Here is a 27,871-nt window from a genome sequence, read left to right on the forward strand (position 1 = left end):
GTTGGTGACAGGACAGGCCCCTGGGGGGGCTGGTGACAGGCGAGGCGGTTGGTGACAGGACAGGCCGCTGGGGGGGGGTGACAGGCGAGGCGGTTGGTGACAGGACAGGCCGTTGGGGGGGGTGACAGGCGAGGCGGTTGGTGACAGAACAGGCCGTTGGGGGGGGGGGGGCTGGTGACAGGCGAGGCGGTTGGTGACGGGACAGGACCGAGCCCCCGGCCCAGTCGTGTCCGAGGAGGCGCGTGGCGCGGAGGGAGACGCAGGGCGAGGGGAGGGGCCGAGAGGGAGAGGCGGGGCCCGCCCGACTAAAGATGGCGGCCAGCCCCGTGCCCGCCCGCCCGCACTCAACATGGCCGCGGCGGCCTCGCGGCGGGCACGTGACCCGGCCGGCTCCGCCCCCCGCCGCTCCATGGCGCCCCGCTGAAGCGCCCAGCGGCCCGGCCTGCAGCCCCGCGGGGGAGCCGGGCACGCGGCGGGCGGGGTGAGCGCCCCTGCAGCCCCGGCCGGGCATGCGCGGCGGGCCCGCGCGCCATGTCCAGGGCGAGCGGCCCCGGGCCGGCCGGCCCCGCCAAGGAGAAGCGCTCCTTCAGCAAGCGCCTGTTCCGGGGCCGCGCCGCGCCCGGCGGCTCCTCGGCCCGCTCGCTCGGCGGCTTCATGAGCCGCGTGCTCCGGACGCTCTCCACCCTGTCGCACTACGGCTCGGAGCCCGCGGCGCCCCGCCTGCCCCCGCCCGAGGCGGCCCGCGGCCTGGGCAGCTGCTTCGCCGCGCGGCCGCCGCGCAGCCCCGAGCCCGAGCCCGAGGCGCAGGAGCCGGTGCCCGGCGTGGCCGGGCTGAAGAACCACGGCAACACGTGCTTCATGAACGCCACGCTGCAGTGCCTCAGCAACACCGAGCTCTTCGCCGAGTACCTGGCGCTGGAGCACTACCGCGGCGCCGCGCCCGAGCCCCCGGCCGAGGTCACCGAGCAGCTGGCGCAGCTGGTGCGGGCGCTCTGGACGCTGGAGTACACGCCGCAGCACAGCCGCGACTTCAAGGTGAGGGGCTGGGCCCCGGCCGCGGGCCGGTCCCGATCCCGATCCCGGGGCCGCCCCCGCCTTTGCACCGTGAGCCTGCCCGAGGCGCCGCCTGCCGGCTCCGGGAGTGTCCTCCGAGCGCTGCCCGGCATGGGGCTTCGGGGGTAGCCGAGTCCCTCTGACAGAAAGAGGCAGCGCTGCGTAGACTAACGAAACATGCCCGTGGGCACGGCCCGCTGCTTCCCATGACGAGTTTTCATACCCCCTCCTCATAACTCCGCAGTAAATAGGAGAGGGGCAGGGAAAAGGAAGGGGCGTGTGAGACAGGACATCACGGAGTCTTTGGGGAGTGGGTACTTGAAGCTAAGCAGATCAAAGAAAAAGATGCTAAGAGGGAAGGGTACCACTCACAGAGCTGTTAACCATTCCCAGAGAAGGTGCTATCCAGCGGGTTATCTATCTGTTCCCCTTAGAGCAGCTCCATGTAGCTTGTGTTTTCCGAGATGAAGGAGGCCAGGGAGAACTGTAGCAAATGCCTTACTAAGGTCTAGATCTATTACATCCTCTTTCCCCTCCTCATCCCAAGGCTTATTACCCTGTCAAAGCTATATGGTTTAGCAGCAGTTTGAATTGGCTCAGATTTGTTGTTCTAATTGCACACTTGTGCTGTGGTCCAACTATATTGTCAATTGTGTAATTGCTTTTTCACGAGTTAGCTTGACCCAGGATATGTGGAAATCTTTCACTGTTATGGTGACTAAAGGAAGAACTTGCAACTGTAAAAACTAGAGGAAAGTCAGGTTATACAAGGTCACACCGTAGTACATATGCTGACCTAATGTTTAGCTGTTCCATTGACAAGTGTGAGGGCTTTGGCATCCAATAGGGAGGTTGCTTTATTGCTTCTGTTAATTGTTGTTTTCAGGGGGAAGATGTGGGTCACTTGCTGAAGCATGTGCGCTGCGTCTAGACAGGCATGATTTTGCGGAAATACTTTTAATGGAAAAGTTTTTCCGTTAAAAGTGTTTCCGCAGAAGAGTGTCTAGATTGGCACGGATGCTTTTGCACAAAAAGTGCTTTTGCGCAAAAGCATCCGTGCCCAGTATAGACGCGCTTTTGTGCAAGAAAGCTCCGATGGCCATTTTAGCCATCGGGCTTTCTTGTGCAAAAAATTAAGGTCTGCACTGACCCTCTTGCGCAAGTATTCGTGTGCAAGAGGGCTTATCCCTGAGCAGGAGCGTCAAAGTATTTATGCAAGAAGCACTGAATTCTTACATTAAAGGTCTGTGTTCTTGCGCAAATTCAAGCGGCCAGTGTAAACAGCTGGCGAGTTTTTGCACAAAAGCAATCGCTTTTGCGCAAAATCTTGCCAGTCTAGATGCACCCAAGCAGTTTTATAAGGCCTGTTAACTTACATTGTATGTTGTCGGTTAACCCAGAGAATCTGTAGTGACTAATACCTATGGAGCTTGCTAAGTGACTCATTAATTCACTCATTGAACGTTGTTTCTCACAGTTCTGAATTAGCAGAGGTGCTAGCTGGCTGTACAGACAACAGGAGGTTGGAGTTTGTAAAGTTTCAAATGTCTGTAATGCAAAGTAAAAAAAAAAAAAAACCCTGATGAAATCTCTGTGAAGGTAAACTTGGCAGTGTTTGCAAAGACCTTGTTTCTTGTCTATGGAGAAGTTGCTTGATAATTTGGCTATGCTAGCAATACCTTGCGTACCATCTGAAACTAGTTCACTTTTAAGCTGGTTCCACCCTCTTTACCCACATCCAATATCAAGTGCCAGTGGCTAGCTTTGCCCTTGAGGGTAATTTGCCTGGCAACCTTTCTCCAAAAAAGTTTACAACTCATTAATAATACCAAACCAGACACTTAGTAAGATGACTATATACCAGACTTTATTTTGGTAGTCTTTTCCTGGCTTAAACTTTATTCCAGAGTCCCTTGGAACAGGATTCAGGGATTCTGGACAAATCTGAAATATTTCTAGATGTGTCCCCCCAATGTTGCTAATTGGAAACTGTGCCTATGGTGGAACCAACTTGTGGTTGTGAGCAGAAGGTGTGCTTCAGTCTTCTGCTCTGGAAAGCTGAGCAATGAACAGTTTGTGTTGTATAGATAGTGCTCTTTCTCAATTAGACTCTTGTAACCACTGCTTGCTTTTGCCTCAGGCTACACTTTTGCTTTGGCACTTCTGTTTCTGGTTGTGAAAATTCAGGATTGTTTTTAACTTGTGGTCTAATCATAAACATCTTGGGCCAGGTTACTTTGTGTTCCTAGGAAGCCTCTCACCTATGTTTTGTCTACACAAGAAGAAAAATTACCTGTATTACACCTGCCAGCACTAGTGAGAGCACTGGTGTAATCAGGGCAATATGACTGGACAGAGCAGGTTTGCACGACTGCCCTAGTAGCTGCCAAATGCAGTGGTTCTGTGGGCTGCATATGCAACTCTGTCATGTGGACTGCATCCATGCATTATATATATTAATGGCCCAGAGGATGTCACATGGGCTGCAGCTCTGTGCAGAGTGGGCCACAAGTGGCTGCAGCTGCTCTTGAGAGCCACTTCACTAATGTAACTGCACTGTTGCTGTAACCTAGCTTCAAATGTTTGTAGTCTAGCTGCAGAGTCTCTAGGTTGGACCTGGTGTTAGTGATTCAGTGGGCATGACTTCCTAGTGTGGTGCTGGGGAATACTGTATTGCTGCTGTCTTTCAGGAGGGATGCAAAGCATGGTTCTAATTTGAAACTTGCCTCTCCACAAGTGACCTTGGGGGATTCAACATTTGTATTTTAGCAGCTCTGGAGACCCAACTTAGCTGCTGAGTGTTTTCAAAAAAGGAAACTAGCATTTTACATGATAGTGCCACAAACTCTCAGGTATAACTCAAAGGAGGGTCTTTCCAGCTCCTGCATGTCACTAGTACTAAATATTCTATGGATCCGATTCTGTCCTTAGTAACTCCAGTATTTCATTATCAGTGTCTTATTAATATCTTCTGTTGCTTTGGTCAGAGGCTGAGAAGCCGCCACCTTGCTGTGCCAATGCTGTTTGGGCTACTCCGTGCCATTGTGTGAAAGCCAAAACTTGTTTTTGTCACTCGAGAGCAGGCTGGCTCTGCACTTATTCAACAGCTCTGCTTTGTTTAGTAAGTAGGGATGTAAAAAGTCATTTACAAATGCAACTCTGTAACGGCCAGAACTCCTAGCGGTTACATGTGCTGCCCCCAGGGAGGCCTCCCCGGCAGTGGGACTGGCAGCTTTGCAGCGGGCTTGTGTAATCTGTGGTGGGGAGGACACAGGGGCTGCTCTAGCTGTCCAGAATAGCCCCTGCCAGCAGTGGGTCCTGTGGGGCTGGAGCAGCCCCCTCCTCCAGGGCCGGCAGGGAGCTGCTACAGCCCCTACAGGTTTTCTGGAACTGGTAAGCCGCCCCTGTTAATGGTTAACCATTTACATCCTTAAATTGGTAAGAGCCATTCTTACCGAGTCAGTTGTTTTTAAGAATAAATTCTTACACTCAAAGTTTCTCACTATTTGAAAATATCCAATTTCACTTTTTGCAAGAGTAGAGGAATTTAACCTCCACATCTCTGCCAGCCCCTGTTTTACCAGGGTGAGTTCTGCCTACTTAAACATTCTCTTCTGCTGTTTCAGTTTCTGCCCTAAGTTCTGCATAGTATTGGGCAGTTAAATAACTGTCATTTACTCCAGAAGTCAGGTCATTTCTGTGTTGGGGTGGGTGTGATTTTGTATCTGTAGTCTTTGGGAGGAAAGGTGGTGGATCAAGCTATGGTAGAGAGGTTATTCCTGGACTAACTTGACTCCTAGCATAGGGAGAGTACAGGTTGGACTTCCCTGGTCTGACACCCTCAGGACCTGTCTCCCACCAGGCCAGAGAGCCCCAGTTGACAGAGGTTCAACCTGTACTACTAAATTACCTTCTCTACTTCTGAGTGTCACACTTCTGGGCTCCCGTGGAGGCTTGAGAGAGAAACAGAATGAAGTCTCCACTAAACTAGGCCTGGCAGTCACTTATTGACAGACCTCAGAGGGGATGAACTCTCCATCCTTTATCCTTCATGATGGTTTTGTGTCCTTCCTTTCACTTTGCCTGTGAGCGATTGCCTAAACCCGTGGTTCCCAACATGGGCCATATGGCTCCTCAGGGGGCCACGCCTTACTTCTAGGGGGCCACATGGCAAGACAGAACATTAGGGAGCCACAGTAAGTTTCTGAGGGCTACCCAAACTTAACTGCCAGGCATATGAAGAATGAGGCTCAGAAGAAGGCAATGAGCAAAAAAAGGTTGAGACACACTGGCCTAAACCCACGGGCCATGAATCATGTTTTTTAAAAACCCGGAAAATCAGATTCAAACAGGGTTTGTGTAACATGCCTCTTTGGTAACTGCAGGGCTTGGTAGCGCAGGTTGGCCTTAGTTCTACAGTGAAAAGGTCACGTTTCTGTAGCTAGAATCAATATCCACCCTGCTCAGGTGTGCCTGAGACACCGTGTTTTGTGTGTGTCCCAGGGCTAGGGATGTGAGCACAGAACCTTGCCAACGGCTCAGCGATAAGCTTGGGCTTCTCTGTTAACGTTCAAGATTACACACGGCTCCCGCCCCATGCTGCTGCCTCTGTCACAGTTCCCCACATCCTAACATCCCTAGCCAGTCCTGGGTTTGTATCCTGGGCTCTGGTCATGGGGTCCACAGCTCATTATGCAGAGCACCTGAAAGTGCTTGTATCCGTGGCAGGCAACCTGCAGCCCCTGGGCCTCACCTGCAGCTGATTGGTGGTGGTCAGCTCTGGGAGGGAGCAGGGTCTATTTGAAGTCCGGGAGGGTCTATTTGAAGCCTTGTGGGAGGGACGACTGGACCTGTGTCCAATTAATTACTGTGGACAACTAATGACAAAAGGGGTAAGGGGTGCGGGCTAAAGGTTCATAACTAGGGAGCCGGATGGGGACACCGAGCAGAGAACCCCGGCCAGCGCCCACTGCTCCTCAGAGCTGTCGATGGAGCCGGTGGACGCCGCCCAGAGGAACTCTGCCTGGATTTGTAACACAAGGGAGGAGTGGAAATAGGCCCCACAGTCGCAGAGAACCCCCTCGTCCAACATCTCACTCCTGGGGTTGTAGATGGCGACCTTTGCTAGGGCCAGGAGTAGGCTGACGAGGAGGTCTCGCGACTCTGTGGGGCCACGGATGGGGTGTGCGTACAGGAAAAGGTGAGGGGAGAAGTGCAGCCAGAATCTCAATAAGAGGTTCTGGAGGAGCCGGAATAGGGGCTGTAACCTGGCGCATTCGAGGTAGGCGTGCGCCAGGTTCTCCCTCACGCCGCAAAAGGGACAGGCTTCCGGGATGGGGGTGAACCGCGCCAGGTACATGCCCGTGCTCACGGCCCCGTGAAGGAGCCGCCAACTAATGTCCCCGATGGACCGTGGAATTAAGGTGGAATACACACTGGCCCATCGGGGTCCCCACCCTCTATAGGTCTTAGATAGTCCCGCCACTTGGAATCGGGGCGGGACACGAGGGTGGGGAGATGCAGAGTGTGGAGCACGAGTGTGTACAGCTGTTCCCTAGGCGCGGTCCGGAAACAGACCGGCTGCAGATTTTGCAGCCGGCTGGGAGTCCAGGGGTGGGGTTGGGAGGGAGCAGGGTGGATGGCATGTCAAGTGCTGGGATGGAGGGGGAGGAGCAGCTAAGTGCGGGGCTCTGGTGCCCAGTGCACAAGAGGCGCTTCGGGGAGGAGCAGACAGGCCGTAGGTGGAACCCCAGTGGGTCACAGGTTGCTGCGGCCACTGAGGAGGAGAAGAGCCTCTCGTGCAGTCCGCTCCCCGTTTTCGGTTGCCCGTCGCTGGCTTGGATGATCGTTGTTCCAGACCAATGCTGAGCCAGGTCTGCTGTGGGTAGATCTGCAACCAGGCCCAACTGGAGTTTGAGGAGGCTGCTGGTGTGTGCAGTGACCCTGGTCCGGAACGCTTGAGGGGAAGAACCTCATCAGACCACCTTGATGTCCATGGTGGAGTGGGCCGGGCTGCAGTGCCCCGAGTGACGGTAGAACTGTGGAATTCCCTCCCGGGATAGCTAGTCTCGGCGGGGCAGCCGTCTTAGTCTGTCACTAAATGAGCAGTCCCGTGGCACCTTAGAGCGGGGGTGGGAACCTTCTCTGGGTCGGCCGCTGACCCACAGAAAAATCATTCCGGGGCTGCACATGAGTGAGAAGCAAAAACAAACACCCACAAAACCTCTGCCGTGGCCCCTGTCTGAGGAGGAGAAAGGCGCTCCTTGCATTCCCCTCGCACACCAGCGCCTTGGGGCCAGGCTGGTAGGTTCATGCAGGCAGATGGCGGATTTGGGGAGGGCAGGGTCTGGAAGGGAGTTTGGTGGCAGGAGAGGGTATGGGGTGGGGGTCTCACTGAAAAGGCGAGAGGGGGAGAATGCAGCCAGATAGCTGCACATCAAAACCCTTGTGGCTGGCTGATTATTGTGCTCCCATCTGTGAATGGGGAATGAACACTGGTGCTGTTCTGGGTAGATGGGATTTGTGGTTCCTATGGCAACTATATGGCCTAGGAACTACAAGAGTAAAGGAAGAATATTGATTCACTTCTATATGGAGATGTTGAAAGCCCGCAAGTATTCAGTACCATGGAGGGGACAGGTCTCCCTCGGCCTGGCTTGTTTCCTGGCAATCCCAGTGAGGTGTTGCCAGTAACCGAGGCGTTGGAACGGGCTGGAGGAGACTGAGCCATGGAAGAGCAAGGAGCCCCAGACGCACAGCTCAGAGCTCGGGGAAATACCGATTGCGGGTCTGAGCTGCCAGCAGAAATATGCATGGGCATTAACAGCAGCGACCCTGCTGGTGACCTGGGGGGGAGCAGATGTCCCGGGTCTAATGCCAAGGGAGCTACAGACCTGCCAGCTTTCCGGCAGCACCTGTACACGGGCTGAAATTCTCATTCACACAGAATAAGATGGTTTGGGGCGTGCTGTGATGGGGGAGGGAGGCAAAGGAAAATTGTATCCCCCCCCCACATCTTCCCTCTGCTCCAGCCTCGCTCTCCTCAGCCCCTGAACACCCTCCCCCACAGCCTGATCCCCTGCATTGCCGCATCCTCCTCTGTGTGCCTCCTGCCCCCACATTCCTGTTCCCCTCAGTGCACACGCGGGCAGGGCAGCCCCCAGGAGCAGTGCTGCGGCGAGTTACTTGCCTGCCTGGCCCATCCCTTTGCACAGGGCTTGCCCCTTGTCTGCAGGCCATGGCTTCGGGCCTGGGCTGGGCTGGGGCTGGGGCTGCCAGGGATGGCTCTCCCTGCCCCTGCACACACCCCACAGGGAGCAGCATGGCGCAGCCTAGACCCCTGTGCCCCATGTGTGACTAGCTGCCCAGCCCCAGGCCTGCCCCCTCCCAGAACAGGAGGCAGAGCCTGGAGTGGGGAGGGTGAGTTAACCCCTTAACTCCTGGGAACTGCACATCTAGTCTGGGCAGGGGCAGCCCTAGGGACATGGAGCTGTAGAAGCTATTTTATGTTTAGCTAGAAGCCATCTTGTATAACAGAAACCATTTCAGCTTTTTGTCTTTGCACGTAGGCCAGAGTGAACTTTCTATCACCCCATGCGCCAGGCCAAGACAGATGTGCTATTGGAATGTGTTCATTGGGCTGGTTCAGAGAGGAGAGGTTCTCCCTCGTACCTGTCCGCCATCTTGTTAAGGCTTTGTTTTTCCTAGTTTAATTGATTATTTCTGTAACTGGATGCCCTGATGTCAGACTGTTTGGTTAAGGGTATAAAGATACTAGGATTGATTGTATTAGCAGCCTTACTGGGCCCGGCTTTGCTGGGACCACGTTTGGCTCACTTTGCTTTTATTGGCCAATAAAACTGTCTGTTTAGCCGCGTAAACTGAGTGAGGCGTTTGCTTCGACAGAGCCCAGGGCAGGGTCATGCCACTCGCTCCACTTGTCTGGCCCCTGCGCAGTCCCACGGCTCTCCCCCACCCTCCGAGTGACCACGAGGGTCGAGCTGCAGCACAGGTTCCCCTCTGTGGGAGAAGGGGGGGCTGTGCGTGAGCTGTGGACCCCCGGGAGGTGGCCATGTGCCACTAGTGGTCTGCGGACCGCACTTTGAGAACCACTGATCTAGACCATCCCTGATAGATGCCTAGCTAACCTGCTCCGGCGTTGGAGACTCCGCTACCTGTCCAGGAAGCTATTCCAGTGCTTAACCACCCTGGCAGCTGGGAACTTTCCTAGTGTCCAGCCTAAGCCTCCCTTGCTGCAGTTTAAGCCCATTGCTCCTTGTCCTGTCCTCAGATTGAGAACCCTTTGTCTTCCCCTCTTGTCTGCATTTCGAAGTGAGGCCTAGCTTTAGCTTGAGCTGACTCTGTATTAACTCTCTTATTGGCGGACACTGGCCTTCTGACACAGCTTCCTCTGCTCTTGAGTCTTTCCATGCGCTCTGGCTTTTTAGAAAAACAACTTGATGGCAGCACTCCTCTCCTCCAAGGTACTGCTGCTTGCCTCTTGCACGGTGGCCTCCCAGAACTCGCCGCTGCGGGGCGGCACCGGGGAAGGGAGTGAGCAGGACTGGAGAGGAAAGACTGCCAGGGGATTCTGAGGAAGCTCTGTTGGATGCAGAGGTGGAGTGTGTCCCCCTCTCCGCTTTGGGCCTCTGCTTCCCATGTTCTTGCACAATGCAGCCACCAGCCTCTCCTGGCTGCTCAGCATCTTCTCTGCCCAAGGAGAGCAGCAGGTCTTGCTGCCTGTGTTTCCTCTCCCTCCTCTGTAGCAATGTGGAATTGGCTAAGTAGCGGTGCTGCAGACTTGCCACTTCTTTCTCCGAGTGGCTTTAGGACTCTGCCGAACATGGAACAGTCTTTGCCATGGAGGAGCGGGCTGCGATTTCCAAAGCTGCTTCAGCGAGCTCCGTATCCAATTTCCATGAAAGGCAGGGAGAATTAGGGTTTGATCATCCCACTTCCAACATGCTCCACTAATTAGTCTGCATGGGGCTCCTGTTCTCCTTGCCGATGGCGCTTCTCCTGGACACAGTACTGCGTAGTCTTGAGTGTTCTGGACTCTGCCCGGCAATGCAGGGCCTTAGCCACAGCCGCATTCCTTACTTGGCTAGGGCATGTCGACGGTGCTGCTCTGCTCTGAGCTGAGGTCTGGGTTCTTATCAGAGCTGATGGCGCCTTGCCCAGAGTGCTATACATTGATCCTTGTGCGATAGTGATAAACCAGCATCCATTCTGCTGTGTATAAGGTAGGCTACTTGGCATTCGTATATGACTTGTTTCCAGCTGCACATGGTTAATCTTGTGGTGGTGCTGATGCCCTAAACGAGGGTGTAGTCTTGGGTGCATTAGGAACACAACTACAGACAGCGCCGTGGAAGTGAGCGCACAAACGAGGGGTGCTAGCAGTTAGAGGTCAGAGTGAGTGGTGAGGAAGTAGAATATTCAGCACTCTACTGAATGTCACTGCTTCTGCTCTTTGAACATCCCACAGTGGGTGGCGTATTTCAGTTCCATTCTCCGCCTTTCCTAAGATTTGGCGCTTACAGAATCCAAGGCAATCATTGAGCTACACGGGGGCAGAAGCATCTCCATGCTTGGGGAGGGACGAATAGAAACACAGGAATCTTACAGCGAGGAGAGTTGCCCATAATCTCGAACAATCCTTGTGTGCCCTCCAGGGACAGCAACGCAGAATGTTCTGTAAACAAGGTAGTCGAAGTGTGTGCGGCATGAACAGGGACATCTCTGGCAATCTAGGGAAGGGGACGCTGCTGGTGTGACGGGGACGTTTCTTACCAGCTAGTCCACGCACGGTGCAGCATTATGTTTAGGTCAGGGTTTGTTGCATGGCCATTCCGTTCTGACAACAAAAATTACTCCATGACTCCAGGAGGGGGGACTGGACCCAAAGCCTGAGCCCAGTCCCCTCTGGTGAGGGGGGGCAGGAAAAACCAGAGCCCTGCCACCTTGGAGGAAGCCAGAGCCCAAAGGTTTCAGCCCCAGGTGTGTGGGGGACCCATTCAAACAGGGTGGTGGCCCACTTGGGGAGCCAGGATCCCAGCTTAGAACTGCTGGCATAGGGCCACCCTGGCCAAATCGAGGGATGAAGGAGTAAGTGGACCAGCAGAGGTGTTTGACTAGAACGCTATGGGCTGAGGCAGTGCTTTCCTAGGACCCCTGGCTTGTTTCCAGGCATCTGTTGCCTTCCCTTGCTGACCCCGTACACGCTTGCTCTGGGAAATCTTAAGAGTACAGTGGTGCTGGCTTGCATTTGTGTAAAGAAGAGCGAGCTCTGTTGCAACGGGCAGCTGGACCACTTCTTGCCTAAAGGCTGCTTTTAGTACCCGTAGGATTATATTTTCTCCAAACATTAACACCTGCGGCCGTCTCACCATTCCCTTCTAGAGGGACAGTGAAGCTGTTCCCTTGTCAATTGGATAAACATTGGACTCGGGTCACTCATCTGTTTAAATCTGCCTCTGGCCAGAGAGGTGACTCTTAATGAGTGCGTAAGCCCATGGCTATTGATACGACTTTCCCTGTGAGAGGTCTGAGGGCTTGATCTGGATCTGGCCCCCCGAGGCTCAGGGCTCTCTCCCAAGCACTGGGGAGGTGCACTGGCGCCCAGTTCCCTGCCCCAGGGCTGGAGTACACACAATCTGCTAGTGAAAGTGACTTGCTCCATAATCTGTCCTAACACCCCGGTTTGCAGACTAGCATTTATAATGAGGGTGCTTGCCACTAAGGGAGCCTGGTCAGGGACCCATTAGGAAATTTGGCCTTTAAGAATAATTAGTGGCATCTGATATGTGATGGTCCCTCCCACGCTTCATGAAATCAATTTATGAATATAATAAATATGCATAATTAAGATGCTTTGGAAAAAAATATACTTATCAATTTTAATGTTACAATTGGCTGGATCTGTAAATCCTGTTTTGGTGCATGTATTGCTCTTGTATGTAAAGTTAGAGAGATGGAGCATGAGTTTTCAGTGTGCAAATGAGAGCCATTAATGGTGCTCCCAAAGCCTTAATGATTGGGTGATCAACTTAACTTGTAAACAGCCTTTTTTGTCCTTAAAGTCTAAGCATTGGTTGGCCCTAGGAAGACATGAGACCATACCACCTGGTACTGAGATTCCATTTTGACTAAGAACAGTGAATCCTGTGGCACCTTAGAGACTGATTTCTGTAACAGTCTGAGGGGTAGCCATGTTATTCTGGAACAGGAAAAACTTAAACACCACATAGTCTGGTAGCACTTTAAAGACTAACAAAAGATGTAGATGGTGGTACGAGCTTTTGTGGGCACAGCCCACTTCAGATGAAAAACAAGTAGTTCTGTGGCACTTCAGAGACTTTATATATACACAGCGCTTTCTTTTGTAAAAAAAAAAAAAGCCAGGGAAAAATTTGTCAAGCTGAAATGCAGTCGCGGCCCCTTTAATTGGCGCATGTTCCTAGCGGGCTTCCATCCGGTGCAGCGTGAGTGCTCCCAGGGCCAGCTGGGGGCTGTGCCACAGAAAAGCGGTGAGTGTTCCCTAAAAAAGATGATGGTACACACGAACCGTGTACCACCACAAAAAAAGCACTCGGGGTGTGTGCGTGCGCTTTATGGGCAAATCCGAGGAAGTGAGTTTGGCCCATGAAAGCTTATGAGCCTACAGATATTTTTGTTAGTCTCTAAGGTGCTACAGGACTACTGGGTTTCTTATTTCTGTAACTTCCTCTCCAATTAATCTGGTGAAGTGGGTTTTACCTGTGAATCCTGATGTCCTAAAGAGTCTGTAGCTGCAGAGACAATAAGGAATCCTATGGCACCTTAGAGACTAACATGACTATCCCTCTGAGACATTTTGACTGGGTAATTTTCCATGAAAGGGGGACTGGAAAACAAGGTTCCCACCCAGGGAAAAGTCTGTCTAAACAATGGGAAGCTGTCAGTCCCTTTTGTCATTGGCTGGCATGAGAACAAAGACAACTAGAAACCCAAATCAGAGTAAGAGATCATCTTGGGCTTGAGGGCTTGCCTGCCATAAGAACAGCTTTTAGGGTATAAAACTCTCTGCGATAAGTGTTAGTGTGTTAGAACTAGCTATGTGTTTTCTTTTCATTTTAATTTTGTAACTAACTCTGGTCTGTGGGCTTTTCACTTGCAACCACTTAACTTCTACTGTTTGCACTTGATAGTAAACACAATTGTGTTCTTGTTACCTGGGAGGAACAGCCAAGATGCATAGTCTTGCTTTGATAAGGAGGCTTACCTGAATGAGCTTTCATTGTCAGCTTTACCCAGAGATACTGATTATTTGGGGTTGGTTTACGGGATGCTGTGCCCTAGACTGCATTTTCCCAGAGCTGGAGTGGTTCAGTGTCTGCAATGCTCGTGTGGGTGGGGGTTCCTGACTCTGTGCCTTATCTAGGGATGTGAAGGACTAGTTGTCTATCCTATAAGCAAATGCTTATTGGATAGTTGGTCGACTCGTTGATTTCCTCCCCCCTTGCTGCCTCTATCCGAGGCAGCAAAGGAGAGGGAAGAGGGGTACTTCAAAGCAGCAATGCCCCACAGCTAATCCCCAGCTCAGCTGTGCGGCACTTCCCCTTTGAAACGCTGCCTTGCTGTTTCAAAGCAGCGGGGGCTCTTGTACACTTCAAAGGAGGAATGCGGAAGTGCCCATCGACTAGTCGATGGAAATTGCATCAATTACTTGACTAGTCAGTTAACAGTTTCTTAACATCGTTCGCCATATGTTGAGGAGACCCAGAGCATACGGTTCAGCAGGACTGGGCGTTGGGGAGCCCCGGAGAACACCACGGTGAGTATCAGTGTGACAATCAGCAAACTGGAGAACAGTCTAAAAGGGTCTTCCCTACCCACACGCTGTCACATGATCATTTTGAAAGCGGCTGGTAATGGTAGTTAGCTTTTTGTTCTTTACAGCACGTGAAGTGTGCTGGGAGCTGCCCCAAGGAAATAAAAGCAAAGTCCCTGCCCCATTAGGGAAACAGTAGAAGGAAGTGACTTGCTTCTGACTTGTGGGTCAGTGGCAGGGTGAAGTCTCCGAGTCCCAGATCTGTGCCCTGCTTCTCCATTTGAACAGGATTCAAAACGTAGTTAATGAGCCAGCAGCATCCCATCCTAGTACTTTGCCTAATAGCATTGAGACCCAAGTCTAGCTATCAGTGGCTTCGCTGAATGTTTCCTTTACCAGCAGGGCTGTCTGCACAGTATGGTCCTCAATCCTTGCTAACCAAAGCACTGGGTTCTTTATGGGAAAGCTTATGGGTGAGTCCCTGACCATTTGCTTTTTCTTCTACAAAGTTCTAGAAGTAGGATCATTGAAAGGTTCATCTAGAGAAGCTGGGCTAATGCAAATGTGTCGCCAGATGCTAGGATGGTGGGAGCTGGTCAGTGTTCACTCATCTGTGGAATTGTATTAGACTGGGGCGAGGGATCCATTGTGCTGAGTCTGCATGTGCCAGTTTCTATTGAGGTTGAGACGTGCTTTATGGAACGAGCAAAAGACCAGACTTGTCTGGCTGGTGAAGGCAGGGACTCTGATGTAGAACAGGGTGGCACAGGAGTGGTGGGGGTGGCACGCTGCCAGGGAGGGTTCCGCTTCCCTCCCTCGGGAATGCTGGATGGCTGTCTGGCAACAGGACTCATTAAGCAGTTTTGCACAAAGAGCCATAATGCTTCTCCTAGCACTGCCATCTGTGGTAGGTAAAGCCTGCTTTGTCTTCACGATGGCCGACTGACAAGCGTATTTTCTCAAATTCTGTAAGGCTGGATTGACTGTGAGCCTGTAAGGTCTGACAAAGGAAAAGGGGTCAGTTCATCAAAGTTATAAGCCTCTTATTTTTAGTATTAGGGCAGCACGCTAGTTAGTCAGGCGTCGAAGGAGGCTGATGGGGAGCTCAGCGCATTGTCGGCTCAGCGTCCCCCTGAGATAGCCAAGGAGATGGTGTTTTTGTGTGGCTCTTTCCTCTCTCTCGTTAGGATCCCGTACATGATGCTTGTCTGCCGAAAGGCTTGCTTTCTGTGCAAAGGCTAGAATGGGATCGGAGGGTTAACTGTAGTACTGTACAAACACAATCGGCGGTTTGGGAGCCCCGGAGAACCCGGAGCAAATCTTCTCCAGCCATAGAACAGTATTTCTGTGTGAACTAAGTGCAAAAGCTTCTCCTTGTGAGGTAGGAGAGGGTTTTGTTTTCGCTGGGCTATAGCAGTCATTGAGAAGTAGTGTTTTCAAATACACTTGAACCTCCATGCTCCGGGTGTCCACAATCCAGGAACACCCAGGGTATGGAGGGGGAAGCAGCTCTATCCACTACCACTTCCCCTCCCCGCAAGCGGGGGGTGCAGCAATGCACTTCCCCTGCCGCCTCCCCCGTCACTCCCATAGCAGCAGGGGGTACAGAGCCACATGTGCTCCTGGGAGTGGGGTGCCTGGTAAGTGTCCCCCATCCCTCTGATGCCCAGCCCCTCGGCACCCTCCCTGGCCCTGTAATCTGGCAAGTCCTGTTGCCAAGTTTGCCGACCAAAGCCGTTCAAGTGCCCTAATGTGCCATTTCAAAGGGCCATTTCTCTGCTCCTCTTAAACTGGCATTGGATCAGGGTGAAGCGAGTTTGGGCCATGGCTTCCCCACAGACTGATCATGCTCGTTAGACCCGTGGTCCAGGATGCTCACCAGGGAAAGCAGAAGCTTGTGGGGGGAGAGATCTTTCTCCCCATGGCTACGATAGGCACATGACTGCACCAGCCTCTCTCGCCACTTAGCCCTTGACAGGGCTGGAGTTAGGGGCTTGGGCTTATTTTGGCCATTCCACTCCCATTTCCCAAATCCCACGGCCATAACTGGTCCTTTCTAAATTGAAGGGTGAGTGTTACGGGGTCCGCGAGTCCACCCCGTCCTGGGCAGTCACACTCCCACGGTTGCCGCCCCGGAAGGTCCCAGTCTCTGTGCCGCGGCGTCGGGTCGGCCCTCCCGGTGGTTGCCCAGAGGATCCCACGAGCGAGGAGGTGAGGGGGGTCCGGGCCCTCCCTCTCTCCAGACCCCAGCCCAGGGCCCTAAGGCGGGGGAGATGCTCTTCTCTCCCCCGACCTGGCTGATGGGGCACAGAGCCGCAACGCATCAACCCTCGGGCTCCAGTACACCCGCCCTGGGCTGCTTCCTCACGCCCTCGCTCGTCCGCTCACCAGCTGGCTGGTCTCGCCGCCTCCTCGGTGTCTCTCAGTCTCTGCCTCCAGCGTCCTCCTTCTCCTCCTCCCCCTCTGCTTCTGTCTCTCCTGACTTTATACCTGGGGAAGGTGCCGCCCCGCCCCTCCAGAGCACCCACACCTGTGCTCATCCACGGCTCCAGCTTCTCCTCCCCAGCCGTTTCCCCTCACCCCCAGCGTTCTCTCCCTCTCCTGCAGCTGTGGGGCATAGGGCCGGCTGGGGTGCCCGCGGGGCTGCCCGCCCCGAGGCTGGTGGGGTGCCGTTCCTGCCCGGTTGTCCCCACTAACCTTGCCGGGGGGGGGGTTCTTCCCCCGCGCTGTCCCGGGCTGCGTCCCTGGAGCCGCCAGCCTGGCGGCATGTCCCGGCTGCCCTGCTGCCTGCGTCCCCGGCGGCAGCAGGTCCAGCCGTGGCGTCTCTTTCTGCCCCGCTGGGGGGGGGCCCTCCTCGGTGCGGGGTTGCCTCACCCCGTCACCGCCCTCCCCCGTGTTGCTCGGGGTCCCGCCCGCTCGCCCGCCTGCCGAGCGGCGCGTCCCGGTTACCCCACCGGACGCGTCCTCGGCGGCGGCGAGACAAGCCGCGCCGCTTTCCCCTGCCTCGCTGGGGGGGGCCCTTCTAGTGCGGGGTTGCCTCACCCCGTCACACACCTCCCCCCTTAAGTCGAGCTCTGGGGGTCCTTTCGTCCCCTCAGCCTCCTTTATACTTCGCGATAGGAAGTCCGCGTTCTGGTGCGCCGCCCCCGGGCGGTGTACCACTTGGAAACAGTACGGTTGGAGAGCTAAATACCACCGCATTATTCGTGCATTAGTCTCTTTCATCGACTGGATCCACTTCAACGGTGCGTGGTCTGTGATCAACAGGAACCGGTCCCCTAGAAGGTAATAACGTAAAGCCTCAATGGCCCATTTAACTGCCAGGGCCTCTTTCTCAATAGTCGCATAGTTCTTTTCCCGATCGAACAGTTTGCGACTCAGGTATAGTATGGGATGCTCCCCCCCTTCGACTTCCTGCGCTAAAACTGCCCCGAGCCCCACCTCTGAGGCGTCCGTCTGCAGGATGAATGGTCTTGAAAAGTCGGGTTGTCGTAATATAGGGGCGGACACCAGGCATCGTTTGATAGTGTCAAATGCCTGCCTGCCCCTTTCGGTCCATCTTACTTTTTGGGGTTGGTTATTCCGCGTCATGTCTGTCAACGGGGCCGCTAGGGTGGCGAAGTCGGCTATAAATCGTCTGTAGTACCCCGCTAACCCCAGGAACTGACGTATCTGTCTCTTGGTTGTGGGTAAAGGCCAATCCCGTACCGCACTCACCTTGTCGACTAAGGGCTTTAGGCGCCCTCCCCCCACGGTGTAGCCTAGATATGACACTTCCCGGCGTCCGAATTTGCATTTCTTTGGGTTTGCTGTTAAACCCGCCTCCGCTAAGGTTTTGAGGATGGCCTGCACATGTTTCAGGTGTTGCTCCCAGGTTGTGCTAAATATGACGATGTCGTCAATATACGCGACGGCGAAGGCCTGGTGCTGCCGCAGTATTCGGTCCATGAGCCGTTGGAATGTTGCCGCGGCGCCATGGAGCCCGAATGGCATCGTCACAAATTGGTACAGCCCAAAGGGAGTGGCAAAGGCGGTCTTTTCCCTGGCTCCGGGGGTCAGAGGAATTTGCCAGTAGCCTTTCGTGAGGTCAATCGTGGAGAGGTACTAGGCTTCTCCAATACGCTCGAGCAACTCCTCCACCCGGGGCATGGGGTAGGCGTCGAAGCGTGAGATCGCATTCACCCCCCGGAAGTCTATACAGAACCGTAATGTCTTGTCTGCCTTTGGAACCAGCACTATCGGGCTCCGCCAGTCACTATGCGATTCTTCTACCACCCCCCACTGTAACATCATCTGTAACTCCTGTTTCACGGGCTCCCATAACTTCCGTGGTAATGGCCTGAGCGGGTTGCGGACTCTCTTCCCGGGTTCCGTGTCTATTTCATGGGCGGCGAGGGTCGTCTTACCTGGATGGCTTGTTAGCACGTGTGGAAATGTCTGTAGCAGCTGTTCCATCTCTTTCCTCTGCGCGGGTGCCAGTTCCCCCTCTATCCAGGGTTTTTCCTCTGGCTCACACCAAGGGCCGAGGTCTAACTCGAGGGGCCGCGGATCCACCAATAGTGCTTCTCGGGGCTTCCACCTCTTTAAGAGGTTTACATGGTATATTTGGGTGTCCTTCCTTTTCCCTTGTAACCTCAGTTCATAGTCCACCTTCCCAACCCTCCGGAGAACCTCAAATGGGCCCTGCCACCTCGCCATCAGCTTGGAATCTCGGTCTGGCAATAGCAACAGGACCCGATCTCCTGGTGCGAATTCCCTCAAACGGGCCCCCTGGTTGTAGCGTCTTTCCTGGTGCTCCTGAGCCCTTTCTAGATTGCTTTTCGCTAACTCCCCCAGTGCTCTCAACCTTTCCCGGAGTTGCAGCACATAGTGGACTGTCCCCCGGGCCCTCGACTCTTGCTCCTCCCAGTTCTCTTTCACCAGGTCTAATATTCCCCGCGGTTGCCGCCCGTACAACAATTCAAATGGGGAGTACCCCGAGGAGGCCTGGGGCACTTCCCTGACAGCAAACAACAGGGCCGGCAACATCTTATCCCATTCCCGGGGGTCGTCATGTATAAACCGTCTTATCATTGCTTTCAGCGTCTTGTTAAATCGTTCTACTAGGCCATCCGTTTGGGGGTGGTACACGGAGGTGCGTAAAGTTTTAATCCGCAGCATCCGACAGAGTTCGCTCATTACCCGGGATGTGACATTTGGGCCCTGATCCGTTAACACCTCCCGGGGGAGCCCTACCCTTGCGAAGATTTTTACCAGCTCTCCCGCGATCACGGACGCCGTGGTGGACCGCAATGGGACGGTCTCGGGATACCGAGTTGCGTAGTCTATTAAAACCAATATAAATTGGTGCCCCCGTCCCGACTTCTCGACCGGCCCTACCAGGTCGAAAGCCACCCGCTCGAAAGGGACACCCACCACCGGGAGCGGGATGAGCGGGGCCCTCGGGATCCCTGCTGGGGCCGTCAGCTGGCACTGTGGGCAGGAGTCACAAAAGTCCCGGACAGCCCGATATACCCCCGGCCAGAAGAACCTTTGCAGCACGCGCTGTTGGGTCTTCTCCCGCCCCAGGTGACCGGCCCAGGGGTGGGCGTGCGCCAATTCCAAGACCCGCCACCTATACCGGGTGGGGACTAATAGCTGGCGGACCGTCTCACGCCCCTCCCTCTCCTGGGTCACCCGGTATAATCGATCCCCGCGTACCTCAAATCGGGGATTCTGGCCATAGGTCTCCTGAGGCCCGTCTCCTTCACCCGGGGCCGTAGCTTGGTCCCAGGCTCGCTGAAGCGAGGGGTCTTCCCGCTGAAGCTGGATGAAGTCCCCTTCGTCTACCTCCAGATTAGACAGCTGGGTATCCTCTCCGGTACCGGCCGGCGTAGCCCCTCCCGTAGGGTGCCCGATAGTCGGGGCCTGGGCTTCTTCCCCCTGCGCCACCTCCGGCACCCTTTCCCCGGGGTCGTCCTCGGGTGATGTCACGGCCTGCCCCCATTGTCGGAGCAAGGGGCCCAGGCCCGGCCAGTCGTATCCCAGCAGGGCGGGGTACGCCAGGTTTGGGGCTAACGCCACTCGCCACGTCTCTGTATGCCGTCCGTCCTCTATCTGGACCCAAGCCGTCGGATAAGGGCGGACGTCCCCGTGGACACACTGCATCCAGATGGGCCCTCCCGTAGCTGCTCCCCCTTCGACCAGGTCTGCCCGTACCATCGTCTGTCCGCAGCCGGAGTCCACCAGTGCCTCCACAATACGGCCCCCCACTTTTACCCTGGCCATCACCTTACTCGGCAGGTTTTTCGCCTTCTGGGCCTCCGAGGTCACCACCCTTCCGAAAGTACAGTCCATTACAGGGCACTCCCGGCGGAAGTGGCCCTCCTGCCCGCACTGGAAGCAGACCAGCTTATTAGGTGGCCCCACCTTCCGTCCGTTGTCTCCCTCGGGGGCGGGCCCCCTCTTCTCCGCCCTGGGCTCTTCTGCTGGGTTCCGCCACACGGGTGCTAACTTCCGTCCCCAGGCTGGCCCCGGTTCCGCCGACTGCCTTCGCTCTCCCCTCCCGGCGGGGCCCTTACTTGCAATTGACGCTCTCCCGGGCGGACCACTCACCGGATTCTTCCCGCGCTCCTCCGTTCCTTCTGCGGCCATAAAATCCTCCATCAACGTCACTGCTTCAGCTAACGTGGAGGGCCGGTGACGCCGAACCCACCTCTGTCCTTCCCCCGGGAGCACCTGTATAAACTGTTCCAAAATGACAATCTCCGCCACCTGCATTCCCGTCTTGGGCTCGGGTTCCAGCCACCGCATCCCGGACTCTTTCAGGCGATGGGCCACTGCGCGGGGCCGGTCTCCTGGCCGGTATCGTTCTTGCCGGAACCGCTGGCGGTACGTTTCGGGGGTTATCCCTACCTGATCTAATATGGCCTCCTTCACTTTATAGTAGTGGAGCGCCTCCCTCGCGGGCAACCCCCGATATGCCATCTGGGCCGGTCCGGACAAGTAGGGAGCTACTATAGTCGCCCAGTGTTCTTCCGGCCATCTTGCCGCCGTGGCCACTCGCTCGAAGGTTACGAGGAAGGCCTCCACGTCATCCGCTGGGCCTAACTTAGCTAAACGAATGGGCGGCTGGACCCCTCCCGCTGCGTCTTCTTCCCCTGGCCAGGGGGCTTCCCCTCTCCCTCGTCGGGCCCCTACCGCCTGTTGGTGTTCCGTGAGCTCTCTAACCAGTTGCCGTTGTTGCTCTTGAAACTGCGCCGCCAGCTGTTGCACGATCTGCGTCTGTTGGTGCTGTTGCTGCCGCTGGTTTTCCATCACCCACTCCAACACCTTTGCCGGCTCCATCTGGGCGGCCCCCTTAGAGAGAAGACCACAAACCTCCACCCTTATCCGTGCCCAAGAGCCACCCCTGCTCCGCTAGCGCCCCCCTTCTGTTCGGGGGCCCAGTACCCACATTCTCCACCACGCGTTATGGGGTCCGCGAGTCCACCCCGTCCTGGGCAGTCACACTCCCACGGTTGCCGCCCCGGAAGGTCCCAGTCTCTGTGCCGCGGCGTCGGGTCGGCCCTCCCGGTGGTTGCCCAGAGGATCCCACGAGCGAGGAGGTGAGGGGGGTCCGGGCCCTCCCTCTCTCCAGACCCCAGCCCAGGGCCCTAAGGCGGGGGAGATGCTCTTCTCTCCCCCGACCTGGCTGATGGGGCACAGAGCCGCAACGCATCAACCCTCGGGCTCCAGTACACCCGCCCTGGGCTGCTTCCTCACGCCCTCGCTCGTCCGCTCACCAGCTGGCTGGTCTCGCCGCCTCCTCGGTGTCTCTCAGTCTCTGCCTCCAGCGTCCTCCTTCTCCTCCTCCCCCTCTGCTTCTGCCTCTCCTGACTTTATACCTGGGGAAGGTGCCGCCCCGCCCCTCCAGAGCACCCACACCTGTGCTCATCCACGGCTCCAGCTTCTCCTCCCCAGCCGTTTCCCCTCACCCCCAGCGTTCTCTCCCTCTCCTGCAGCTGTGGGGCATAGGGCCGGCTGGGGTGCCCGTGGGGCTGCCCGCCCTGAGGCTGGTGGGGTGCCGTTCCTGCCCGGTTGTCCCCACTAACCTTGCCGGGGGGGGGGGGGGGGGTTCTTCCCCCGCGCTGTCCCGGGCTGCGTCCCTGGAGCCGCCAGCCTGGCGGCATGTCCCGGCTGCCCTGCTGCCTGCGTCCCCGGCGGCAGCAGGTCCAGCCGTGGCGTCTCTTTCTGCCCCGCTGGGGGGGGGCCCTCCTCGGTGCGGGGTTGCCTCACCCCGTCACCGCCCTCCCCCGTGTTGCTCGGGGTCCCGCCCGCTCGCCCGCCTGCCTAGCGGCGCGTCCCGGTTACCCCACCGGACGCGTCCTCGGCGGCGGTGAGACAAGCCGCGCCGCTTTCCCCTGCCTCGCTGGGGGGGGCCCTTCTAGTGCGGGGTTGCCTCACCCCGTCACAGTGAGCACCTAAGATCCAAGGTCACTATCAGCATCCTCTGCTGCAGAAGTGGTTCTTTGCCTGAGTCTGTGCCTAGTTGCCAGCTAGTTTGAGGAATGTCTCAGGCCTGCTGGCAGTCTGGGGGGTGCTGAGCCTCCACCTGTTTGGGGCAGTGGGGTGTGACCAGACGCAGTCACACGTAGAACCATAGAGCTGGAAGAGCCCTCAGGAGTCCAGTCCAGCCCTCTGCCCAAAGCAGGACCAGTCACAACTCAATCAACCCGGCCAGGGCTTGGTCAAGCCGAGACTTAAACACCGCTAGGAATGGAGACTCCACCACCTCCCTAGGGAACCATCCCAGTGCTTCCCCACCCTCCTGGGGAAATAGTTTTTCCTAATCTCCAACCTAGACCTCCCCTCCTGTAACTTGAGCCCATTGTTCCTTCTTCTGCCATCTGTCCCCACTGAGAACAGCCTCTCTCCAGCCTCTTTGGAACCCCCCTTCAGCAGTTTGAAGGCTGCTCTCAAATCCCCCCTCACTCTTCTCTTCTGCAGACTAAACAAACCCAAATCCCTCAGTCTCTCCTCGTAGGTCATGTGCTCCAGCCTCCTAATCATTTTGGTCGCTCTCTGCTGGACCCTCTCCAATGTGTCCACATCCTTTCTATAATGGAGGCCCCAGAACTGGACAATACTCCAGTGGTCTTACCAGAGCTGAATAAAGGGGAATAATCGCTTCTCTGGATCTGCTGGCAATGCTCCTCCCAATGCACCCTAATATGCCATTAGCCCTCTTGGCTACAAGGGCGCACTGCTGACTCCTATCCAGCTTCTCATCCTCTGTAATCTCCAGGTCCTTTTCTGCAGAACTGCTACTTAGCCAGTCGGTCCCCAGCTTGTAGCAATGCTTGGGATTCTTCCGTCCCAAGGGCAGGACTCTACACTTGTCCTTGTTGAACCTCATCAGATTTCTTTTGGCCCAATCCTCTAATCTGTCTAGGTCACTCTGGACCTTGTCCCTGCCCTCCAGCATATCTACTTCTCCCTCTAGCTTAGTGTCATCTGCGAACTTGCTGAGGGTGCAATCCATCGTCTCATCCAGGTCATTCATAAAAATGTTGAACAAAACCGGCCCTAGAACAGATCCTTGGGGTGCTCCGCTGGAAACCGACCGCCATCCTGACATCGAGCTGTTGATCACTACCCGCTGGCCTGACCTTGCAGCCAGCTTTCTATCCATCTTACCATCCGTTTATCTAATCTACATTCCCTTAACTTGCTGGCAAGAATATTGTGGGAGACCGTATCAAAAGCCTTGCTAAAGTCCAGGTATGTCACATCCACTGACTTTCCCATGTCCACAGAGCCAGTTACCTCATCACAGAAGCTAATCAGATTGGTCAGGCAGGACTTGCCCTTCGTGAATCCATGCTGACTATTCTTGATCACCTTCCCCTCTTCCAAGTGCTTCAAAATGGATTCCTTAGGGATCCCTTCCATGCTTTTTCCAAGGACTGAGGTAAGACTGACTGGCCTATAGTTCCCTGGATTGTCCTTCTTCCCTTTCTTAAAGATGGGCACGACATTTGCCTTTTTCCAGTCATCCTGATTTCCATGACTTTTCAAAGATAATGGCCAAAGGCTCCTCAATGACATTTGCCCAACTCCCTCAGTACCCTCAGATGCATTGTCCGGACCCATGGATTTGTGTATGTTTAACTTTTCTAAATCGCTTCTAACCTGTTCTTTCCCCACCAAGGTCTGTCCATCTTTGTCTAATATTGCATCACTTAGCACATTAGTCTGGGAGCTGACCTTGTCCGTGAAGACAGAGGCAAGGAAAGCATTGAGTACTTCAGCTTTCCCCACATCATCTGCCACTGAGGCTATGTCTACACTCACGGCTTCTTGCATGAGTAATATGCAAATGAGGCTGTGTGGAATATCGCTGAGCCTCATTTGCATACCTAATGAGCCTCCATTTTTTTTCAGGAGAGGCTCTTGTGCAAGGAGTGTCTACACTGCCCCTTCTTGCGCAAGAAAAACCCTCTTGCGCAATGCTGTTCTTTCTGAAAAGTAATAGGTGTAACAGCATTGCGCAAGAGGGTTTTCTTGCTCAAGAAGGGGCAGTGTAGACACTCCTTGCGCAAGAGCCTCTTCTGAAAAAATGGTGGCTCATTAGATATGCAAATGAGGATGTGTGGAATATCGCCGAGCCTCATTTGCATATTACTCATGCAAGAAGCCGCGAGTGTAGACATAGCCTAGGTTACCTCCTTCATCCAGTAGGGGCCCCACCCCCTCTCTGATCACCTTCTTCTTGCTAACATGCCTGTAGAAACCTTTCTTGTTCCCCTTCACATCCTTAGCCAGTCACAATGCCAATTGCACTTTCGCCTTCCTGATAACCCCCCAGCATTCTCAAGCTCTACATTTATACCCCTCCCTAGTCATCTGTCCAAGTTTTTGTAAGCTCCCTTTCTGTGCTTAAGTTCACCAAGGATTTCCCCAGTAAGCCAATTTGGTCTCCTATCATATTTGCTTCTCTTGCTATGCATCAGGATGGTTTCTTTCTGTGCCTTCAATAAGGCTTCTTTAAAACACTGCCAGCTCTCCTGGGCTCCTTTCCCCTTCATGTTAGCATCCCAGGGGATTCTGCCCATCAGTTCTCTGAGGGAGTCAAAGTCTGCTTTTCTAAAGTTCAAGGTTTGTATTTTACTACTCTCCTTTCTTCCTTTGGTCAGGATCCTGAAATCTACCATCTCATGATCACTGCTTCCCAGGCCGTCACCCACCTCTACTTCCCCTGTTAGTTCCTCCCTATTTGTGAGCAGCCGGTCAAGCTGCGCACAGCCCCTGGTTGGATCCTGCAGTACTTGTACCAAGAAGTTATCCCCAACATTCTCCAAAAACTTACCGGATTGTCTGTGTACTGCCGTATTGGTCTCCCAACAGATGTCAGGGTGATTAAGTCCCCCATGAGAACCAGGGTCTGTGATCTGGAAACTTCTCTCAGTTGTCTGAAGAAAGCCTCATCCACCTGGTTCGGTGGCCTGTAGCAGACACCAAGCACAAAATCACTCCTGTTGCTTACACCTCTAAACTTGACTGTTGAAGCAAAGGCTTCCCTCTGTTTTGGCAGCTAATAGACAGCTTTATTGATCAATAAGGCAAAGTGAGCTAAACGTGGTCCCAGTAGAGCTGGGCCCAGTAAGGCTGGCTAATACAATCAATCCTAGTATTTTATACCCTTTACCAAACAAGTCTGACGTCAGGGCAAGAAATGAAAGCCAACTTCAAAGAGGAATTATTATCAGCAAAGAAAGAAACAGGTTTTCAGGGAGTAAGGGCTTCAGCTTAAAATAGTTCATTAACTCATTCCAGCAGCCCATCTCACTGGCTTTTTCTTACATCACTGAAGGTCCATCCACTCCACAGAAAACTGAAATGGCTTTTGTTATACAGAATGGGTTCTAGCTAAATATGAAATTGTTTCCACATTGACCCACTTCAAATTCTTTGATCCTTCTTTCCAGCGCTTCATAATCTGCTGTGACCTGCTCACGGTCATTCTTGGCCGTATCGTTGGTTCCTACATGGAGGAGCAGGAAGGGGCCGCGATCCGAAGGTTTGAGCAGTTTGGGAAGAATCTCGGTCACAGCCTGAATGTGCTTACTAATCTCAGTCCAAAACACAGGTTGGGAATTGGCATTTGAACCCTAATAACTCCCCAGCTAATAGCAACGTGGGCGGCAGCGTCCCATGAGAGGGGGTGTTAGCGCATGTTCGAACCCATGCAGGCTTGGCTAAGCAGAAGTCGTTGAGCCGGTTTCTCTTAACCAAAGAAACGTTATTTACTTGGTTTTGCATCTAAGTCAGTGTTGCTTAAACTGTGTTCTGCAGCGCACCGGTGTGCAACCGAGAACAGAGTTCCAAATGACGGCCGCTCTTAAAGAGGCAGCTTCAGGGGGTAGCCAAGTTAGTCTGTTACAGGTAACTTTTTTGCTGCGCTGAACAACTCTCAACTTCCCGCGACCCTTTTTTGTTAATAAGTTTCCCCTGACCTCTTTTTTTTTTTTTTGTCCCCCTCAAAAAAAATCGTTGGTATTCCGCGTAAAAGAAAATTGTTTGGTGTTCCTCATTCTTAAAAAGTTTAAGAAACACTGATCTAAGTAGAAAACTGGGTTCTTGGAGCAGCAAGAAGGGTAAACGGGTTCCTCAGACAAAGGACAAGCTGAGCCCTCTGCATGTGGTCAAAGTTGATTGGCCGTCGCTGTTGTGGTGGCTGTGTTCAGAGTTGACTGTACATTTTAGCAACAGCGTGGAACCTCTTTCACCAGGCCACTCCTCGGCTCTGTCCTCCCGGCAGGAAGGAACTGTATCGGGGCGGGGGTAACCCTCAGGGCAGTGCGTTTTAAAGTGACTGGACTAGACTGTAACAGTGAGGGTCAGAACACCCCCAGGCTTTTTCATTCTCCTCCTGGCCCCTGTCTAAGATGAGAAGCTTTTGACTTGGGTGGGATTCTGACCTGAAGGCTTGGTCAGCAGTGGTGCTGGGAACACATGGTGAGGGTTCCTTGTGAACCAAGTCTAGTTTGTTTTAGCCACTAGAAAGCATTTTATCTTGTAACTTCTTCTGATCTGAACGCTCTTAGTGTGTACAAGTGATCTCGTTGATTAAGAACATGTTTATTTAACTACAAAACTAATCCAGATTGTTTGAACTGTTCTGGGAACTCCTACTTTAACTGGAAACTGTTGGAGATTGATTGTTCCTTCCTGGGGCAACAGCCCTCTCATATCCGAACCTCTAAGAGGGCTGGCTAGCACTGAACAAATACCCAGTTGGAGGAAGTGTGGGTGGGTGGGTGGGTGGGTGGGTGGGTGGGGTGGTATCACGCAGCAGGCATTAACCAAGGCTGTTGGAAGCCAGTGCGTGGTTGCTGAGGTCCCAGGGGCTGGCTCAGAGCTGCAGCTGTGCTCAGGGTGTGCCCTGCATGCTTTGAGTGACCCCGCTTGGGAACTACAACAGCCAAACTGAGGCACCCCAGGTTTCAGAGCGGGTTGGGATGCCACCTCTCATTGCTCTGCACTGCACTCCAAAATGGGACAGGAACGCTGGGTTATCTTTGTTCTCTCCTCCTTGTCCTTGCTGGGAGGCATCAGCATTTTGGGTCTCCCTCCTCTCCTCTCCCCCTCCCCCCGAGTTTTGTTTCCTTCTCCCTCCCCAAGGAGGCGCTGCAGCTGATGGAGGAGGGAGAGGAGCATGGAGACCCTCTTGCCGTCTCTGGGTTGGGCAGAAAAGCTGGAGGCTGGCTGAGTTGACCGATGTGTTAGCCGATTCTGACCTAATCCCAGCCCCTCTCCCTGCTCTGGACAAACTCTTCCTTTTATCCGTGCCTCATGTTTCCCTCCTCCCCACCCCTCCCTGGATCTGTGACTAAGGGGTGGGGAAGGGAACCTGTCCTCCTCTTCTGCATCCCTTGCACTGGTTGCCTGCCTACAGCTGTCAGCTCCTCCTCTGACCTGTGCTCTGTGCCTGGAGGCCATATTGGCACCTGTGGGGAGTCAGCTCAGTGGCTGGCAGGCCGGGGA

At 54.4% G+C, this 27,871-nt stretch overlaps 1 protein-coding gene across 2 annotated transcripts in view; it reads left to right on the forward strand.

Moving 5' to 3' along the window:
- The first annotated feature begins 344 nt into the window (after nucleotides 1–344).
- The window catches only part of USP31 (ubiquitin specific peptidase 31), a 60,443-nt gene continuing 32,916 nt past the window's right edge, over nucleotides 345–27,871 (forward strand). The window contains exon 1 of one of the 2 annotated variants that reach the window (XM_075899942.1): nucleotides 345–1,035. In XM_075899942.1, the coding sequence (XP_075756057.1) occupies nucleotides 532–1,035 (504 nt within the window). In that variant the 5' untranslated portion in view covers nucleotides 345–531. The remainder of the gene's footprint in view (nucleotides 1,036–27,871) is intronic. The other variant, XM_075899943.1, reaches the window with a different exon arrangement.

The sequence above is a fragment of the Pelodiscus sinensis genome, chromosome 16, assembly GCF_049634645.1.
Source record: "Pelodiscus sinensis isolate JC-2024 chromosome 16, ASM4963464v1, whole genome shotgun sequence".
In the NCBI taxonomy this organism is placed as follows: Eukaryota; Metazoa; Chordata; order Testudines; family Trionychidae; genus Pelodiscus; species Pelodiscus sinensis.